Raw genomic sequence first — 13694 nt, 5'->3', positions numbered from 1 at the left:
TCTTCTTGGCCTTTTCCATTCATGAACCATTATTTCAAAAATTTTAAAGTCCTCATAAATTACTTAGTTGTTATGAAAATATTTGAAAATAATACATCTATTTCTTTACAAAATGGGCTCTGTACTTTGTTAACGGCTGATAGTCCTTAATGTGGCAGTTGTTGGAATAGAACATATTTCAGAAGTAGAATTCTGAATAATTTTATATGAGGCTTATTAGCCCATCTCTGTTATCACTGGATTTTATCCTGGTTGGCGTTAAGAGTTTCAGGGAATGGGACACAACTGTTAGTTCTATTTAATAAAAAAAGGTCATTAGTTTCATGAAAATGGAAATATCAGAGAATTCAGATGAACGTAATGACTAATGTACTCACACCACCCATGACTTTAGAACACAAAGTAAATTAAGATAAAATCAGAATCCTCTCTGTGGGCACTTACCATCTTAAAAACATAAAAAGCCAATGGAAATATTCTTTGTTTTATTGCCCACCTCATTTAGCACCATTAAACTAGCCTTGAATGTCTGAAGAAAACATAAACATGTTAGAGCAATATTCATTAGCATGTTGATTTCTGTAACATTGGGTCTGTACGTACATTCATCTCAGGGCCACCCCCATGTACATGAACGCGTGAGCACACACGTTCTAATACACCCAGGACCCAATTTATATTCATGTACACACTCCTACATGCACTCACACATTTACATATGATCACAAGCCACTTACATATGATCACAAACCCTGTCTATACATCCAGACACACACTTCTGTACACACTTACACTCGCTACACACACATCTTTTTTGGAAAAAAAAAGTATTTTCTTTTATTTTTAACTTATATTTACTTATATTACATTTACACCCCAGAGAGCAAATTAAATCATTGATCTTATCTTCCCCACAAAGTTACTGAAAAGCCAAAAAGACAAAAAGAAAGAAAAGAGTTTCCTACTTGGCTACTTTTGTGTAGAGTGCAGCTTCTTTTCCTAAGGAGAGGTGTTAGTCACAGGATAAACTTATTGTGGAATACATACCTAAGCACCTTGAGGCTTTTATATATGGCAGTAATTAAGCAGTGAATTCAAGTAGGAAAACAGAGTGTTTTCTCGGCAATAAAAGCATCATTTGGAATGAACATTATACTAGCTACAAGGAGAAATTCAGAGTGTTTCTAACCACAGTCACATTAGATGGTGAAACATATTATGAACAGATGAGCATGTGAAAGTTCACAATGACATTCTCCTGATTTACAGATATATTTATCATCCTTGACATTATAATATTTAATAAGAGAACTACATAGGCTGTGGCTGGCTTTTATCATTGCAATTCTTTACTGTATTGCTAATGGAAACGAGTTCAGTATCATTAGTGAGACATGTAAAAATATGCAGAATTTTAGCCTGAAGGAGATTATGCGAGAAATTCTGGCAACGGGGCTTAACATAACAGTGCCCTATTAAGTTAGCTCTCTGCATTCAAGGGTTTAAACTTTTGCTCTGACACCTTCAGTTGGAGTTGGATTTCAAATCACAGCAGTAGATCTGCAGTTCTTAAATCTTAATTAGCTCGGCAAGCAGACAGCCCCCAGGTAAGAAGAAAAACGGGAAAGTGTAGGCTCCTGCATTACACCGTGTGATTCGGAAGTCACGCAGAGGGAGAATATAGGTACCGTGTTTCTCCATCCCTGTCATAAAGCAGTTTCCATCAGTGTTTTTGAAATCTAACACGCAGTGCAAAATCCATGCCAATTAAGAAGCTGTTGGAGTAAAAATGAATTAAATGGGGTTGTGGTAAAATCCTTCCTAGAATGAAGGGTATCACGAAGGTAAATATAGAAATGGGTGCTTTGCTGAGAAGACGGGCGACATACCCGGGCAACACACTGGTCGCAGTTATGTCTCTACAGTCGTGTAAGAGGCAACTTTGTGTGTAAAAGAATAGACACCTACTTGAGTAGGAAGAGAGAATTTTTCCTTCTCTCCATACTCATTGTGTATACATTAGGATTTAAGTTTTTGCAATAAAATTTGATAAATTTAAATCCTTGGAAATAGGCTGCAATGCTGTGATCATCCTAGGAGAAGACCTTTTGCAGCCTTTCACTTAGTGAAGGGGGCCAGAGGAAGTTAAAGGAACAAACAGCAAAAAATAACTGTATTTCTTGGGAGAGGAGCAATTATTGGATCCAACAAGATCAGCTGCATAAATGCATGGTTAGCTGGCTACACGTTTCCTCCACTCTGAAGAGAGTATCTCGTGCAACCGTGGAGAGGCTTATTCTGAAGACTTGCTTATTTTCATCAGTGAATGATTTTACAGAGTGAAATATCAAGCAACGTTTTAAGATTGCATTCACTGTGTATGTTGCTCCTGATATACAAAATATATCGTTTCGTCAAGTCAAGGTTTTTTATGTAGTAGACTTGGTTCCCCAGTAGAGTGAACTTTTCATGAAAGCCCTAGATATAATTGAGTTTTCTTTCATGTCTTTCAAGCTTTTTAAAATTCATGAATTTTCTTATCATTTCTGCAGCAAAGCAAAAGTATTCCCAAATCCTTTTTCAATTTTGTGTTTAATATTAACATATTAAAAAATGTTACAGAAATAGATGGAGTGGGCTAAATCTTACTGAAGAAAGTATTTGATTTTCGATGCAATTTAATGCTACAAATGGGTCAGTTACTCCTATAGAATCAGTTCTGTTACCTGTCACAGAGCTGTCTAGATTGTCCATGCTGGACCCGGGCGTCTGCTCCAGGGCTCTCAGGGGCCTGGGGAGTTCTAAAACTTCTTCTTCGTCATCAGCATCATCATCTGGAACATCTGTTTCCAAATCAGAAATCAAGGCTCCGGACATGTAACCTAGTGGTGGAACCGGGGGCTGTGGAGGCTGATTATTGCTTTGGACGTGCCTAGAATTCAAATGGGAAGGAGAGAAAAATAACTGGTTAGCATGCCACCAAATTATAGTTAGAATTAAACAGCATGCCAGCGTGCTGTGGTAACTCATTTTGTCTTCTTGCTCTCCATTAACTAATTTTGGAGCTTATCATGCTTTCTTCTATTTCTGCAGAGCCAGCGGGCTGTGTATCCAAAACAGCCATGACAATATAGACTATTCCATCTTTTATGGGCACTTGTGGGATGATGCACAGAGGGGAAAATTCAGACCCAGCATTTTTGTACAAATAAATCACCCAAAGGAGATTAGAAGTATTCATCACAAATACCTATTTAAAGATGATTTTTTTTTGTCCAAAAAGAATATAATTCTGGTCCCAGCTTTTTGTCAAAGTTCAGCTTAGCTGTGTAACCCCTGTGACCTGCTGGCCTTTATGAAGCAAAGATGTCCCATGAAAACCTAATACCAATATCCTCTCCCTCCAATCAGGAGCATGTTCTCTGTCCTACGAGGCTTTCTACCTGCATGATCCCCCAGGAATCAGGCCAGGTGTTTGGAAATTTTAGCCCTGTTTGGGGTAGACGTGACTACTTTGCATCACTGACCCAGCAAAGTCTCAAACACCTCAAAGGCAGAAAAGATTCATCTCAGCACTCTGCGTTGTGAACATTAGATGTGCCAAATCAATCAGCTGCAATGAATGGATAATCCCAACCTTGTGAAGTACATAGACCTTGAGTAATCATCTTTCTTTCAGAACTTACTATAGTGAAGATCAAATATAAGAGACTTGTTTCAAATCACGGGGCTAGCAAAATGTGGAGCTGGACACTGGATTCCAGTGGGCTCATTATGTGCCTACTTAGAAGTTTTCTCTAAACCATCAAATGCTGAAGGAAAGCAAGTCTGCTATTTGTTATTGTCATTAAAGAGTGAATATAGCACATATTTTGACACATTGTCTTTTTTTTTCCACCTTGATGCAAAGTACTTAGAAGACCTCTGCTAAGGGAGATTTAAACAAGTACTACATACTTTTATGATTCGTTTTTGAATAAAGATACAAGATTTATTTTTCTTTAATATTTGCATTTTGGGGAAAATATTTCCTCTTTCAGAATGTGCTTAATACTCTTCTCCCAACTGTATTCTTGAACTTGTGACCAACTCCAATGTTAACAAGATTCTAGATCTTTCAGTGTTCAGAGCCTAACATATTAGTTCTGGAAGCTACCATCAGGCCCACATCTTTAAATTAACACATTAGGAATTTGAGGTTCTAAGTTATTATCTGGCATTCATCACAGCTCATTCATTGAAAAGTCAGGAAGTTTCCTAACTACCATTACAGAAAATCTTGAGTGTTGATGGCAAAATCTTGTATAACACATAGCCTCAAATTCTGTTTGTGAATCAGGGATGGAGTAGGCCAAGTCATGAGCAAGAGAACACAAGGTAATATTTATATACATGATTCATTTTACTCTAATAATTTGCACTTTGGTCCCAGGAAGGACTGAAGAGACCAACACTGTAATCCTACATCATTGCTGACACCCCTTGATGGAACAAAAACACATTAAGGGGTGAAAACGTATTCCTTGAGTTCAGCAGAATTAGATGAACAAGAAAAGGGTCCATAATGTTTATAAATATCTTCTAGTGACAGGCACTGTGTTGCTGTACTTCGTGAGTCAATATGAACAGAATCCCTAGAGGTGAAGCCTGCAATTATTCTTTTTAAACACTTCTATGATGCAGATGTGAGCCCAGATGGAGAGGCACCTCCATTCCAGTAGGGCAAGGTTCTGTGCGAGCATTTGAAACTCGGAACTCCTACACGGGGAATCAGTGTGACATCCTGGAGGTCTGTTGGACTGAATGGAAGCATGCTCAGAGGAAGAGGCAGGGTCTGCTCTGTGTGGGGACATGGAGCAGGTGTAGATGAACTAGTCTGTTCACTCATTTAGCAAGTGTCTGTGGACCACTCACTACGTGGGGCACTCTCCTAAGAGCAGAAAGACAGCAGTGAAGAATTCAGATGGAAAGCCAAGCCCTCTGAAAAATAACAGCTACCATACAGCTAGATACTTTACTAAGTACTGCATGAGTACAGACTCATTTAATTCTTTCAAAAACAATGATGAGAAATAAAGAGAACAAAGAGAAGTTAGGTCTTTTCCCTGTACTCCTGTTAGGTAATATCTAAGCACTAGCACATCCTGTTTGATAAAATCTTTGTTTACCTGGAGGCCAGAGGCTCCCCCCAAAGGTCTAACAATATGATTTATGCTGGGGGCTTGGAAGTCATACGCCACCAGCTCCCCTTCTGGAGGGGCCAGAGACCCCGGTCAGCCATGCAGATAGTTACCTATGTCTCTGTGATGGAGCTCCAATAAAGACGCTGAAACTCAAGGCTCATGTGAGCTTCCCTGGTTGGTGATACTCCGTGCATACTGTCACACATCGTTGATGGGACATTATTCTTTCCATGACTCCACTGGGAGAGGACAACTGGAATTGTCCAGTTGGAATTTCCTAGCCTTTATCTCCCATGCATTTCTTCTCTTGGTAGATTTTAACCTTTACCATTTCATTATGATAAACCATAACTTTGAGTATAATAGCTTTCAGTGAGTTCTATGGCTCCTTCTAGTGAATTCTTGAACATAACGGTGATGTTGGGGACTCAACAACTTGTACAATAGTGCCAGAAGTGAGCCTGGTCTTGGGGGAACTGCCCTCTCACTTTGTATATGAGCCAATGACTATTATCATCATCATTTTATGAATGGGGGGCTGAAGCACAGAAGGATTAAACAAGTTGCCCACTGCCACACAGCTCGTAATAAGTGGCAGAGGCAGTGGTCCAACCTTGGCTGCCCCCAATCCAATTCCAGTCCAAACAATCAGAATATCGGGGGTGGGGCCTACGTAACCAGGTTATCCAGATGATTCCAACATGCAGGCAGAGCTGAGAACCCCTGAGCAGGAACCTATGCTTTAAATGACTAAACTGCAGGGCTTTGCTTAATTAACTTGAAGGAAATCCTCTGGTTTTAAAGGTAGCTGGCTTCAGCTTCAATAGTGGTGTTCTATAAAGAAGACTGATGTAAAATAAAACTGTTTAACAGCAAATTGTCTTCGACCTTTGAAAAAACATCTGATGATCAAGGAAAATATTCAAGAACCTCTGGTTCTAAGAAAAGAATCTCTGAAGTAAGTTGATATTTCTGGTTTTAGAATCTCTTTGTGTATTTAGCTAAAATAAATAGTTCACTAACACTGAGAATAAGACTTATCAGCTTACTTCAGCAGCTAAAACCATCAAAAAAGAAGCTAATGCTATTTCATAGAAACTTACTCTAACTTCAAGCACAGGATGTAAATCAACAGGAGATAATCAGAGCTATGTCACTGAGATTTCATTTTCAGGAGTCAAATGTATATGTCACTGGGAGAAGGGAGAGCAAATAAGAAAAAAATAACTGTACAAAATTGTGAGAGTTGGTCCCACTTGTATTCCTGCCATGTTTTCATAGGATACATAAGAAGACTGCTATCTATACCATATGAAAGTTCATGGATTGATTAGAAAAAAAGGAATTTGGGATTTGTACTTTATTGTACACTTTTTTTGGTGGAAGGATGCATTTACTGTTACTAATGTTGTTTTTTTCTGTCTCTTTTAATTCAGCCCAAAGAAGGTCTTTTAATAACTGACACTGACCATATGTGACTTGCAGAAGCTTACATTTACATATTCACAACTACATACAGAATTAATCCCAGGCAGTTTGAAGAATCTAAAAAGAGTCTTTCATTATGGTGTTGGGCGTGAGTTCAAGGATAAGCTAACTGAAGCTAAACTGTAAATTAGAAAAGATTCTGGTGTAGCCAAAAGCACTTGAGCCTGAAATTCAGCAGATCTGAATTCTTGCTTCAGTTTACTGTAATTAGTTGTGTGACTTTGGTCAAATTATATAACATTTCTTCAGTTTATTTCTTTATCTAGATGATTAAGGAGTTGAACAAAAGCATTTCTAACCCCAGCTGTAGGATTTAGCAAGACTCTCTTGTGAATTTACTGTGAAAGAACAGTTCCTCCATCCATGTGTTGAAAGCTTGGCTCCCCTGACCTAGTGAGAATATTTACCATGTTTGCTTTGCTATATCAAACTGATAGGCCCTTGTCAACTCATCCAGGTGAGCTTGCAGCATTGGCTGCATCTCTTCCCGTGGGGATGGTGTAAGAGTTGCGGTGGACTGCTGTCCGAAGGAGACGGCAGGGGAAGAAGCCACGCCTCGGACAGGGGGTGTCGGGACGCGATCATCATCTTCTTCCAGTTCATCTTCCATACCCTGGTGTAAGTAAGTTTGTACGGGTAACGGCGGGCACCAGCTGTCACTGTCATAGCTGTAATTAAATGAGAAAAGAAAAGCACATGAACCCTTACACACATGCACACACACACACAGACACACGATTACACTGGCAATGAATGGCAACCTTGATAGTATCAAAATGTTCCCCCCAGTTCATTTCCTCCTGATTTCTAGTTGTTGGTGCTATCAGAGTAAATCCTCTGGCTGTTATCCTAATTTCTAATCATAAGCACATCTGTTATCTCAATATCTCAATTTATTCTTAAAAGATCTTACTAGCTAATTGTTACCCCATGGTTACAAAAGGCAATAACTTCCCAACAAAGTTACCCAAGTGGAAAAACCAAATTGCTAATTAAAGGCAATTAATGAATTTAGTGCTTGTAGATTTAACTACTTTCTTCTCTTGTTCATCCTGGCGCACCAACAGCATATCCTAATATTCATGTCAGAAGTGTTAGAGAATTTTATTTGCTCTTCCTCTAGATCCATGCCAACATTTCCTTCCATACAACATGTCAATCATTCAGATTTTGTGCTACAAAATGTATTCAATAGCCTTTCAACTGTCGTACTTTCCTTAACTTTTTCATTAGAAATTGATGTCTCCCTATATCTCAACATCTAAAAATCTATAAAGCAGAAGTTTTAACCCTATAAAAAAATATATATATATATATATATATATATATAAATATATTAAAAAATAACAAGTTTTAAAAAGAGCATGTTTTAGGGACTGTGGTTAGGGAATACAGAAATTTAATCCAAAATCTTGAATTGTGACACAAAATCAGTAGCATTTTTATCTTCACCTTCTCTGTAGTGCTATTATTTTCATAAATCAAATAGATCCTAATGGACTTCTAAAAGGAGACTTAAGGATAAGATAAGCAATATTATTAGATGTAATTGTCCTATAAATTCAACCCCTTAAATATCTCCCAAATCTTTCTTCTGTGCTTCTCTCTACTCCCACAATCACAGATCAGTCTCCTTCTGATGTGAACCAGCCCATCAGCTTTCCCTAGTCTCTTAGGAGTCACCTTAATCGCTTGGATTCTACCTTCCATACAGGCAATGGGACTGTATTTCTACAATCTTCATTCACGTCACACCTATGGTTAAATTATTCAGTGATATTGCTAATGTAAGAAAAAGTTCAAACTCATTAGCAGGGACTAAAAGACACTTCTCCATCTCATCAGTCTATTTTTCTAGCTTAATTTTCCATTATTTCCCCAACACCAGATAACTCTATATTTTTCTCTAAACTCTGGGTCTGTATATGACTATTCTCAAATCATCTAACAGTGAACTCCTGCTCCTCCTTCAGAGTTCCGTTCAGATATCTTCAGTTTTGTGAGCCTTCTCTGCCCCCACGATATGGAACTGATTACAATCCTAAAGTATGTATATTGTGCACTCCCCATACTATAGTGAGATATTTGTTTCATGTGTCTTTTTTCCCCACTGTTCTGTAAGATCCTTAACTCAACAACGCTGTAATTCTCAACCTTGCGTTTCCAGCACCTAGTACAGTATTTAGCATATAGAAGATTTTCATTAAAGAAACAAAATAGAGTATCACAAATGTATATATTCAGTCTTGCTGTCCCTTACAAAACACTAACTTGCGAATGTCCAGATGATTCTTGAATATTTTTACTTGAGTGTCTTTGCTCTTATCCTGTTTAAAAATGAATTTATCAAAAAAATCCGTACATGGATGTTTACAGCAGTTTTATTCATAATTGCTAAAACTTGGAAGCAACAAAAATGTCTTCATTCAGTAGGCGAATGAATAAATAACTCGTGGCACATCGGATAATGGAATTACTATTCAGTGCTAAAAAGAAATGTGCTAGCAAGCCATGATAAGACATGGAGGAAAATTAAATGGACATTAGCAGGTGAAAGAAGCCAATCTGAAAAGGCTACATACGGTATGATTCCAACTATACGACATTTTGGAAAAAGCAAAACCATGAAGACAGTAAAAGATCAGTGGTTGCCGGACATTAAGTGGGGGAGGGATGAACAGATAGAGCACTAAGGGTTTTCACAGCAGTGAAACCACTCTGGATGGTACGGCAGTGGTGGATACCTGTCATTAGACATTTGACCAATAGCTCTTTCTGTATCTGCACACAGAGTTTACAACACCAAGAGTGAGTCCTAATGTAAACCATGAACTTGAGGGTGATAATTATGTGTCAATGTAGTTTCACCAGTTTAACAAATGTACCACTTTGGTGGGAGGTGTAGACAGTGGCTGAGGCTATGCATGTGTGGGGACAGGGGAAAATGGGAAATTATGTATTTTGTGCTCAATTTTGCTGTTGACCCAAAACTGATCTTAAAAAATAAAGTCTATTTAAAAATCCTCAATTTATCATCCTTTTATTGGACAATCATGTGTCAAGTAACTGCATCTTTTTATAGAGCACGCAATTCAGTGGGGCAGACTGATGTTAAGCAAATTATCAGTGATACAAAGTGTAGGAATAGAGCAGGGAGGTTGAAACTAGTTTTGAGGTTGGGTGAGGCTATGCTGACTACTGGAGAAGGGAATATTCTAAATAGCATACGTAGGGTCCCAGAGGAAGAGGAAATACAAAGTATTTGAAGAACTCAGTTTCCTAACTGATAAGAGCTAGGAAAGAAAGAAAGTTGGTTATAGATGAGACAGGAGAGGTGAGGATGCGCTTACTAGATCATTAAGGACTTCATCAGCCTTGAGAAAGAGTTTGGAATTTTGCTTATGGGTGATGGATAGTCACTGAGAGGTTTTACACAAAGAGTTATAACATCTTTGGCTGTTCAATTTTCATCCCTTGTTGAGGGTGCCTGACTTATCTTCTACCTCAATGAGTTGCAAACTGAAGACCCTGTTTCAGAAGCCTTGTAGTGTCTGGTAGGAGTATCTCTTCTGACATGTCTTTTTATATTTGAATTTAAACAGGCACAATTGAATGTGTTACAAATAACAGTTCTTATATATTAGAAAATATCATTGGTTAATCTTATATTACCATTAATTGACTAAGTACGAATAGGACCTGAAAAAAAAATACATTGCTCTCAAATGAAGGCATTTTTATCTGCTTTATATGTTGGAGATCACAGTTAGATTTCATTTGAAGAAAAGACTCTGTTGTTAAAAGGTTAGTTACTCACTGTCCAGTTGGACTTACTGTTTTTAGTTTTTCCCATTTTCTAATCAGTCTTGCACATCACTTACACTTTCTGTCTATGAAAACATCAGAATTCTTGGAATAAAGCATTCACTTCACTTTATTCTGTCCATTAAATATGTCAAAACCTCAACCTACCTTTTTGGATGGTTATTCCAGTTTCTCAACAAGAATCTCCTGCTCAAAATAAACTGTTTTGTTTTCTTCTTTCTTTGTACTTTTCCAACCTGGCACATTAGTTTAAAGGATTCCTCCAATTTCACCTCTTATTCTTACAAATCCTTCAAGCTACAGGCTTAATCCCACATCTCTTACAAAGATTTCCCTGATGAGGCCAAGTGGCACTGATATATTACTCTTCTGAACTTGCACTGATAATATTTTTGCACATTTACTGGAAATTTGATTATACGCAGTTCTATGCCATTTCCAGAGTTGATTTCTTTAACTGTTGTCCAATGTATTCCAGTATTTAACCTTTCACATGTTTGTAGTATCTTTTCCTCAAGTGGATTTAAGCTACATTAATGACACTGAACTGTTCCTGCTTGGCCACACATGACATAATACCTTAAAACTAGTAGGTTATAAGCCTTTTTATTGATTTGAAATGAAATCTCACAAACTGCTTTATGAATAAGAATGCTTAAGTTTCTTCTCTTAGCTTAATTTTAAATGCTATATTGTTAAGTCTAACAAAAATATATATAAGAAGCCTAACTTAAAAAAATTGCCCATTTTCAGTATGGAATATGTGTCCAGTTATACTTTGTCAATAGTTATAATTAAATTTATTTCATAAATGTTACAAAATAGCACAATTTTGTTCCATAAACTAGTACATGTACTTTCCTCACATAGACTTATTATCAGGGATGTTCTATGTTTGAATAAAGAAAGAACATTTATATATTCAATCTTTCAAATGGAAGTAGTCAAGTATCTCCTAAAATTTTCCTATTTTATAAATAGTAAACTATTCTTGCTTCCACTAATCTAAAGGGAACACACATATGGAATGAAAATACATACAGAACATAAGAGGAGGAAATAATATTATATGCATCATGTGTTAAGGTAACACAGAGAAAATTGTAATCAGTTGTACTCAGTCATTTGTGTAAGACGTGGAATAGAGAGAGAGAGAGAGAGAGAATAAAAGCACGTCTAGGAGAACGTGAGAGAATAGATGAAACAAATCTGGGACACAGTGCATGTCATACGATGGGGAGACATGCTCATCACCACTGAGGTATTCATGTCTTAGTTCATTCCGGAACAACAGATACTTAGGTTTCAAGCATTTTCTGAAAGGTCAGAAAGCAACAGAGGACTCGATGTAATGTGATGAAATGCGTAGCTCTATTTTTAGAATTTTCTTCACATTTACAGATGTATATCTTATTTGAGTGATGGAAATTCAACTTTTTCTTGCAGTAACATTAAAAAAAAAAAGACTATGAAAATGCTTCTAATGCCAAACCAAACCAAAGGTCTTTTGGACAACCTTTCCTAGAGAAGCTTCTGTTATTTGACTTACTGTCAGCGAAGTATGAGGCATCATATTATCTGTCTTGCCTGGTGAATAATGAGCAGGATGACAACAAATCAATGTTGCATGTGAACTAACTTGTTAAAGGCCAGACACAAACACCAAATTGCTAATAAAAATACAACGAAGTTCAACACCCACAAAAGCTTGCCAATCTCTGTAACTGAAATAACAAAGCAAAGCATCAGTTTTCTACTGAATTACTGCTGAATTCTTCCCTAGCATCATATGATTACATTAGAATACATTATATTTATAGTTAAGAGCAAATACATTTTGATATACTTCTTAAAAATTAATTAATTAATTATTTTTCTTTTTTAGATTGAAGTATACAAAGATTTACAATGTTGTGTTAGTTTCAGGTGTACAGCAAAGTGATTCCATCTTTTCCAGATTCTTTTCCATTTTAGGTTACTATAAAATATTGAATATAGTTCCGTGTGCTATACAGTAAGTCTTTTTTGTTTATCTATTTTATATATAGTAGTTAGCATCTACAAATCCTGAACTTCCAATTTATCTCTACCCCAGCTTTCTCCTTTGATAACCGTAAGTCTGTCTTCTATGTCTGTGAGTCCATTTCTGGTTTGTAAATAAGTACTCTAGTTTTAGTTTTTTTAAGGAACCTCTATACTGTTCTTCATAGTGCTGCACCAATTTACACTGATGTTCATAGATGCAAGAATCCTCATCAAAATACTAGCAAATTGACTTCAACAGTACAGTAAAAGGATCATAAACTATGATCAAGTGGGATTTATCCCAGAGATGCAAGGATTTTTCAATATTCACAAATCAATCAATGTGATACACTACATTAACAAATTGAAGAATAAAAACCATATGATCATCTCAATAGATGTAGAAAAAGTTTCTGATAAAATTCAAAATTCATTTATGATAAAAACTCTCTAGAAAGTGGATAGAGGGAACATACCTCAACATAACAAAGGCTATATATGACAAACCCACAGCTAACATCATATTTGATGGTGAAAAGTTGAAAGCATTCCCTCTAAGATCAGGAACAAGACAAGAACGCCCACTCTTGACACTTTTATTCAACGTACTTTTGGAAGTCCTATCCACAGCAATCAGAGAAGAAAAAGAAATAAAAGGAATCTAAATTGGAAAGGAAGAGGTAAAACTGTCACAGTTTCCAGATGACATGATACTATACAAAGAAAATCCTAAAGACACTACCAGAAAACTACAAGAGCTCATCAATCAGTGGTTCTGGGAAAACTGGATAGCTACATGTAAAAGAATGAAATTAGAACATTCTCTAACACCATAAACAAAAGTAAACTCAAAATGGATTGAAGACCTAAATGTGAGACCGGATACTCTAAAACTCCTAGAGGAAAGCATAGGCAGGACACTCTTTGAAATAAATTGCAGCAATATCTTCTTGGATCATCTCTTAGAGTAATGGAAATAAAAGCAAAAAAACAACAAATGGGACCTAATTAAACGTAAAAGCTTTTGCACAGAAAAGGAAAACGTAAACAAAATGATGAGACAGCCTACAGAACGGGAGAAAATATTTGCAAATGATGTGGCCGACAAGGGGTTAATTTCCAAACTATACAAATAACTCAGACAGCTTAATATCATAAAAACAAACAGCCCAA

General features: G+C 36.8%; 1 protein-coding gene across 6 annotated transcripts in view; it reads right to left on the bottom strand.

Annotated features, from left to right (window-relative positions):
• Positions 1–13694, bottom strand: part of ROBO2 (roundabout guidance receptor 2) — a 1149410-nt gene that overhangs the window by 22601 nt on the left and 1113115 nt on the right. For all 6 annotated transcript variants that reach the window (XM_032489706.1, XM_032489698.1, XM_032489727.1 and 3 more), the window contains exons 23-24: positions 7079–7339; positions 2727–2932 (exon numbers count right to left, since the gene is read on the bottom strand). In XM_032489706.1, the coding sequence (XP_032345597.1) occupies positions 2727–2932; positions 7079–7339 (467 nt within the window). The remainder of the gene's footprint in view (positions 1–2726; positions 2933–7078; positions 7340–13694) is intronic.

This window comes from Camelus ferus, chromosome 1 (genome assembly GCF_009834535.1).
Source record: "Camelus ferus isolate YT-003-E chromosome 1, BCGSAC_Cfer_1.0, whole genome shotgun sequence".
Classification (NCBI taxonomy): Eukaryota; Metazoa; Chordata; class Mammalia; order Artiodactyla; family Camelidae; genus Camelus; species Camelus ferus.
This window is presented reverse-complemented; position numbering and strand designations above follow the sequence as displayed.